At 46.8% G+C, this 8,075-nt stretch overlaps 1 protein-coding gene across 1 annotated transcript; it reads left to right on the top strand.

Moving 5' to 3' along the window:
* Positions 1–979: 979 nt before the first annotated feature.
* dmrt3a (doublesex and mab-3 related transcription factor 3a) lies at positions 980–4,378 on the top strand (the record flags this gene model as incomplete). Its single annotated transcript, XM_084457324.1, has 2 exons — positions 980–1,376; positions 3,354–4,378. 2 exons carry the CDS (start codon positions 980–982, stop codon positions 4,376–4,378), a joined length of 1,422 nt encoding a protein of 473 aa, XP_084313450.1.
* Positions 4,379–8,075: the final 3,697 nt, after the last annotated feature.

An 8,075-nucleotide genomic window follows, 5' to 3' on the forward strand; every position in this document is an offset into this window, starting at 1 on the left:
GAATAAATGGGTGCAGCCGAAATCATTTTAAATTAACATTTTCATGGTTAAATCGAAAGTGAATTGTTACCAAACAATTCAACACATTTACTGTGAAATATTAGACATTTTTAAAGCAAGCAGCCTGTGTGCAGAACAGAAACACGCAGGCTTGTTTTCTTGATTTCTCATGCAGATTTGACAGGATGTTTGTTTTAATAATGCAGCACGTACGGACACGCAGATAAACCTGCACCACCAGTTTGTAATAGCTTACAGTTTTTACTATTTTGTTAGAGCCCATGGTTGTGTTGATTGTGAATCAGCTGAACTCTGTAGGTAGGGGTAGGGTTAGGGTTAGGGTTAGGGGTAGGGGTAGGGGTAGGGTTAGGGGTAGGGTACAGTAGGGTTAGGGGTAGGGTACAGTAGGGTTAGGGGTAGGGTACAGTAGGGTTAGGGGTAGGGTTAGGGTTAGGCTACAGTAGTTAGGTCTGTATTGATCCCGGGGGAGATTGCAGATATTCAGAGCTCTGACGGGTTCTCTCACAGCTCTGTCTGGAGCCTAATTGTTCTGAAAACACACGGACCCTGAACAAATCTCATTCGTGGTCTACATGATAGTCTAGTCTTCAATCAAAATAACGTTTTATTCCAGTGTAATTCGGCCGAGGTGTTAATGAAGACGTGAGTGCCGGGAGCGAGTCCCCTGGGACGGCCGGGTGTCAGTGATGCGGGTCAGCTCGTCTGATGCGGGTCTTTATTGCGGGTCAGCTCTTCTGGTGCGGGTCTTTATTGCGGAGGTGGATCCTCTGTTCAAGCCAACACCTCTCATCATGCGTGTAGCGAGCAGCCACGGGGCTTGATCTGTGCCGAGCTGACAACACTACACACACACACACACACGCACACACACACACACACACACATACACACACACACACCTTATCAGACGCGCCTACGTCTCCAGCTTTCGGCAGCGTGCTTCTGACTGGTGTGAAAAATGAATGGCTACGGATCCCCCTACCTCTACATGGGGGGCCCGGTGTCCCAGCCGCGGGCGCCGCTGCAGAGGACCCCCAAGTGCGCCCGGTGCCGGAACCACGGGGTCCTGTCCTGGCTGAAGGGGCACAAGCGCTACTGTCGTTTCAAAGACTGCACCTGTGAGAAATGCATCCTCATCATCGAGCGGCAGCGGGTGATGGCGGCGCAGGTGGCGCTCCGGCGGCAGCAGGCCAACGAGAGTCTGGAGAGTCTGATCCCCGAGTCTCTGAGGGCCCTGCCCGGCATCACCGTGCCCGGGGGGGGGGACGGGAACCAAGGACCGCCGCCGCGCACCGGGAACATGGACATCAGGTGGAGCACCGAGCAAGCCACGGCGAACACCCAACTCGGCTCGGGTAAGAACAAACTTTCCTAGTTAGAACTGAGTTGTTTCATGATCGAGGCCAACGATTTAAATGTTGAAACTTGACAGGGTTCGTTAAATTTGCTAGGCAAAGCTAGGCTATTTCTGTTTTAATTGTATGATTAAGTGAATTAACCAATCACCATATGACAATAATCCAGATTAAATATTAACTGGTGTCAAGTTATTGTAAATAATTATACTTTTACCATAGATCCAAATAATTTAAAGATTACTGGGGAAAAAGTGGACGACACTGATATTAATTATTCGTTCAGAAGTGTTCAGACACCGCGCGGGTCTGTTTATTAATGTTGTCTTAACGCACAGAAGCATCCGTTTAGAAATAGGGTTGCTTGAAAAATTAAATTCGATAATACATCTTAAAATGCAGTAGGCTAATCAAAATGTAGGCTACTAATTCTTTCTACACGATACAAGTAGGCTATTATTGCTTATGGTTTTATTATCTCCATATCAATGTTATTGCTATTATTATCTATTAATACCAATGTCAATAGGCTACAGTTGATATTTTATATGCCTGCAAAAACAAAATCAACAACGTCCCTTTGAAATATAAAGAAAAATCTACATATTTCACACATCTATCATTTCAATCAAATGTGTGTGTTTTGTTTGCAGCGCTCACAGGCTGTGAATACTTCATGAGCTCCGGGGCCTGATATTCTGATCAGTCTAAAATAAGTTGATTGCATTATAGTTTATAGAGAGATAATATTCTATTTATTCTCACATTCCTCAAACAAATGTCTATATATCAATAAGAAATAGCTTGAGTTCCTGTGTAATTGTACTTCCATTGTACTCTGGTTGTTTTGAGAATCGCAGAGGACACAAGGCCAGAAGAAATTGAGTTCGACTTCACATCAGCACGATTTCAATTTGACCAATGAACTTGAGTGGTTTAAAAGATTACAGTAATCAACGCTGGACAGGCTAAATCGAATATAATCGCCATATTTTTTGCAGGAGGTCAACTTCAAGTGAAATGTTACCAAGCAACAGGCAATCTGTTTACAAAATGTGGTCAAAAGGCATCGACAGGGCATTCCTCTCAGTCAGCACTTTCCCTTAACAGCTTCGGAGGGGAAAAGTAGAGGCTCGTGAATCACAGACCAGGACAAGTTGATAAAGTATTACTGTGTGTTGCACCTCTGCTGTGGAGGGTTTGTCTGGATGTGACCTCGGCCACGGAGCCGCAGTGATGGAAGCCCTGTGAACGTGTGTGTGTGAACGTGTGTGTGAACGTGTGTGTGTGTAATACAGTGATGGAAGCCCTGTGAACGTTTGTGTGTGTAATACAGCCCGTTCACCCACTGCACCTAGCTGGACGTTTGTTAATCCTAATCTGGTCCTAAGTATAAGTAAATAAACGTGCTTACTTGTTGGTAGGCTAGTGCTGTAGACTGTGCAGATGGTTGATTAAACTAGCGGACATTAAAACATCATTACAACATCATTTCCCCAGAGGTGCTGTGTGTTGAGGGTTGTGTGTTGAGGGTTGTGTTGAGGGTTTCCCCGTGTGTTGAGGGTTGTGTTGAGGGTTTCCCTGTGTGTTGAGGGTTGTGTTGAGGGTTTCCCTGTGTGTTGAGGGTTGTGTTGAGGGTTGTGTGTTGAGGGTTTCCCTGTGTGTTGAGGGTTGTGTTGAGGGTTGTGTTGAGGGTTGTGTGTTGAGGGTTGTGTTGAGGGTTGTGTGTTGAGGGTTGTGTTGAGGGTTTCCCTGTGTGTTGAGGGTTGTGTTGAGGGTTTCCCTGTGTGTTGAGGGTTGTGTTGAGGGTTGCGTGTTGAGGGTTGTGTGTTGAGGGTTGTGTGTTTAGGGTTGTGTGTTTAGGGTTGTGTTGAGGGTTGTGTTGAGGGTTTCCCCGTGTGTTGAGGGTTGTGTTGAGGGTTTTCTCCATGTGTTGAGGGTTGTGTTGAGGGTTCTCCGTGTGTGTTTGCTCCTCAGACCTGGGGGAGGACGCGTCGGCGGACCCGTTTGAGGGGGAGAACGGGGGCAGTTCCAGTGAGAAGGAGCAGGACCCCATGAGCTCCCCCGAGGGCTCCAAGCCCAACTCCTGCTACACCCCCGACCCCCCGGAGCCCCCCGCCCAGCCCGACGAGGGCCGCTACGCCCTGCCCAAAGTCTGCGGCGCGGACCGGGAGCCCAAAGAAGACAGCCCCCCCAAATACCCCGGGGAGCACAGCCTGCTGATCGAGGGTCTCTCCGGGTCGGTCTCTCTGCCCTTTAACCTGCGAGCCAACCGGCCTCCTCTGGACGTCCTGAAGAAGATCTTCCCGGCCCACAAGCCCCCGGTGCTGGAGCTCATCCTGAAGGGCTGTGGGGGGGACCTGGTGGGGGCCATCGAGGTGCTGCTGTCCAGCCGGACCCCCGACGCCAGCAGGCTCTCTCACTCCGACCCCCACTCAGACGCCCTCATGCTCCCTTCCAACGGGCACCTCTTCGAACACACCCTGGGGTCCTACCACCCCGTGTCCACCTCCGCCAAGTGGTCTGTGGGCTCGGCGTTCCGGGTTCCCGAGTCCCTCCGCTTCTCGTCCGACACGTCGTCGGGCCTGGTTCCGGGCGGGGCGCTGGGCCTCCCCCTGCAGCCCCCCTCCTTCCCCCAGCCCCCCCGTTACCCGCTGATGCTGCGCAGCTCGCTGGCCCGCGGCCCGGCCGGCCCCTTCGTCCACGGAGACGTGACGCTCTGGAACACCATGACTCTGCAGCAGCAGTACCAGCTCCGCTCCGCCGCCGCCGCCCAGTACGTCTCTCCCTTCGGCCCCGCCGCCGTGGCGTCCTCCGGGCCCGGGCTGTTCCGCAGCTCGCCGCTGCTCTCCGTCCGCCCCCCCGACGACCACCGCATCAGCGTCCAGGAGGAGGGCTGCCCGGCGCCGCCGCCCCCCAAACCCGCCATCTACACGCCGGAGGAGGAGTACGACGAGCGCTCCGACTCCTCAGACTCCCGGATCCTGAACTCCTCCACCTGATCTGGGGTCAGTAGGACACCTGGACGCTCCACACACGTTCTGAAAGGATGTGGAACGCGTGGTGATGCAGAAAGGAGACAAGAGAGGTACTTTTCTTGTTTAAACTGAACTTTGATAAACAGCCGCCCCTTTAAAGGTGGAGTAAATAAACAGCCGCCCCTTTAAAGGTGGAGTAAATGTTAGCCTGAACCCAAACTCTGCCCCCGGGGCATTATTAAGATCCAGTTATCAAATGGATATGACCAAAAAGGATGAATGTAAAAGAAGTCACATTTTGTTTGTGAAAATCCATATCTATTTCCAGTATGCATGTGCTACTGTTAAACTGTTCTCAATGTAAAGATACTGTGATGCATGCCAAATAAACCGTGGCGATACCACCCTGGAGTCTCTCTTTCATCCAGCACAGAGCGATACCACCCTGGAGTCTCTCTTTCATCCAGCCGGAGCGATACCACCCTGGAGTCTCTCTTTCATCCCGCACAGAAACCAATGGGCCTCTATGGAGTCTGAGATGTTAAATATTTATGTATCTATTCTAAGATGTTTCATATGTTTGGGGGGTAAATGTAATAGCTGTTTGTTTGCTTGGTTGACTTACTGATGTAATTTGAGACATTATAGGAACCCTAAATATGAATCCACAGATTTAGAGGTTATGTAGCAATTTAATTTCAAACCTTTATTTATACTCGTAAAGCACTGAGATTTCCCTCATTTACAGTAATATGAAATATATATACTCCAATATATATACCCCAATATATATACCCCAATATATATACCCCGATATATATACTCCGATATATATACCCCAATATATATACCCCAATATATATACCCCGATATATATACCCCGATATATAGACCCCGATATATATACCCCAATATATATACCCCACAAGTGTATCATTGCACATTAAAATAAAAGGCTAGTAGCCAGGATGAGAGCCCTGGATGGAATCATATTTATTTAGTCAACAATGTAAACACTTAAATGTGGGATGTAAGAGCAAATTACTGACTCAGTCAAATCTATTCATATGTGCTCAATCTATTCTATTCTATTCTATCTATTCATATGTGCTCAATCTATTCATTCTATTCACGGTTCTAGTTTGGGGGTCTGGACATGCTTGCCAAATGGGCCAATATCATTTTATGACATAAATGCCCATCAAGTGATTGCAATAAATATTTACATATCTAAACACATTAGAAATATTATATAAAATAACCTATTTGGGTAAAATAAGATATAGCCTACTGTAGCACGAATGATAAGGCTGCAGATCCCCGCCCCTCCCTCCCTCTGACCCCTCCCTCTGACCCCTCCCTCCCTCATTCTGAGCTGATCCTCATCAGGATGTTCACATTCTGAACTCTGGCAGACATGTCCAGACAGTAACTAAATAATATTTATCCTGTCCCGAGAAACGCTGAGCCAAAGGATCACGTGGTGGTTGAAAGTTGATAGTCTGGTTCAAATTAGTTTGGTTACCAAGTCTGGTCAACTGCTGCTACCTCGTGGGAACTCGAAAGTTCAGCAAATAATTTAACGAAATGAAACCGAAATTAACACTCTCGTGATTAGAGAAGTGACTTTTGACAGGGCCTATCATTCAGTACACAGACCGTGGCGTGTAGGTCCTCACCCTTTAGCAAGATGCACCTGTATTAATGATGACGTACCTGTGCTAATGATGACGTACCTGTATTAATGATGGGCATCAAGTATTTTCGACGAGCGGTTTCATATGGCTCCATTCACCTAAAAGAGTCATCTGGCTCCCAAACGGCTCTTCCTTCAGCAGAATTGCATTTCCCCCCAATTAACCCTGTTAGTGATTCTGATTGGTTCACGTTCATTCCAATCACTCAGATCACCAGAGGGGCGGAGCCTCCGGGAGACAGATAATAGGCTGGTGCTCTGGGATCAGCGTGGCACGGACACGGACATGGATGTGATGTAGCTTATTTATGATGCCTTTTTTACACATCACATTGTGGTTCTACTGTATTTTATTATATACTCTGGACTGTGATTCTTTATTGTGCTGCACTGTAGCATAATCCTCCTCCATTACGACACGCAGCCCTTCACCATCTGGCAGAGGGACTAGCAATGGAAAACAGCCTTCTGGCTGGAATTGGGTGCATTTACATGTTTTATGTACATTTCTGAATGTACATTGTCCCTCTTGAGCAAATACAAATAAAAGTAAGAAGTAATCGCTAATATTGATCACAGAATGAGTTTGATATAATCAGCTCATCACTCGGCTACACACACACACACACACACACACACACACACACACACACACACACACACACACACACACACACACACACACGCACACAACTCATCCGCATCACGCGTTTAGCCTAATTCATTTAGCTTTCAATTAAAATGTTATATTTTAATCCAAATTCTAACTTTTTAAATAGCCTATTGCAAACTGGCCTAACGACTGTCACTCGTTTTTTCTCCTGAAGGGTTGATTCTCCTCAGCTGCGCGGCTTCAGACTGGAGGGCCGATAGGAAGCTTCTGATCAACTTGAATATCAAATGACATTATTGGTCAATCGCGTCATTGGTCAAGGTTCTACTATGGGGATATAGATTCGACTTTTTATTTTCTTTCCTTTCTGTAAAGCACCGTGTGCTACATTTGCTTGTATGTACATGTGTTATATGAATCAAATTGACTTTGACTTAGAAATATGACTTTGACTTAGAAATATGATTTACATTACATTTACATTACAGTCATTTAGCAGACGCTTTTATCCAAAGCGACTAACAATAATTGTATTTAACGTAGAAAATGCCAATGTATAGGCTAGGCTACTACTACTTGCCAGAACTCACAAGTGCATCTTCTTTCTAAAACAAGTGACTAAGAGCATAATCTAGTGCTGAAGGCAAAGTGCAAGAATAGCAATCTAAAATACAATATGTGCTTAAGAGGGAGGATATTGTAGGACTTACTGATCTAACAATGAGACATTTTGGTTCGAATGTTTTATTAGGCTGACTATTGAATATTTCCAGGGGTGTTGTGCTGTGCGTGTCATGCTTGGCAAGGCTCTGGCTCGCTGCCTGTCTTCTTCACACACACACACACACACACACACACACACACACACACACACACACACACGCCGCGCTCACAGCACGGTCTGAATCCTGAATCTGAAACCAAATAAACGGCTCTTTTCTTGACGCCATCAGTAACCTGCATCACATATCAGCACAGACGGTCAGAGGTGTCAAAATCTGTCCAGCAGCGCCATCTAGTGGCAGACACGCCGTGGCTCCATCCACAGTGGAAAATATAGCGTTTGTATCAGAATCAGAATCATGTAGGCCTAGTTTTACAACATACTAGGAATTTGTTTGGGTCGTGGTGCATAACATGAAGACACCATTGGACAGGGTGCAGAGATGAGACAGGGCAGTGAAGGACAGGACAGCGGAAGAGCAGTACAGAATACAAATGCAAAAATAAAACAATATACAAAATGGAGTGTGTTCAGTGTATGTAGTTAGTGTGCTGGGGGATTCACAGGGGACACGGGTCTTGCTGGTGATAGATGGTAAATGGACGGCACTTATATAGCACTATTATCCAAAGCGCTTTACAATGGCCTCTCATTCAGCCATTCACACACACATTCACACATCAGTGGA

The sequence above is a fragment of the Borostomias antarcticus genome (assembly GCF_949987555.1).
Source record: "Borostomias antarcticus genome assembly, chromosome: 23".
NCBI classification, from domain to species: Eukaryota; Metazoa; Chordata; class Actinopteri; order Stomiiformes; family Stomiidae; genus Borostomias; species Borostomias antarcticus.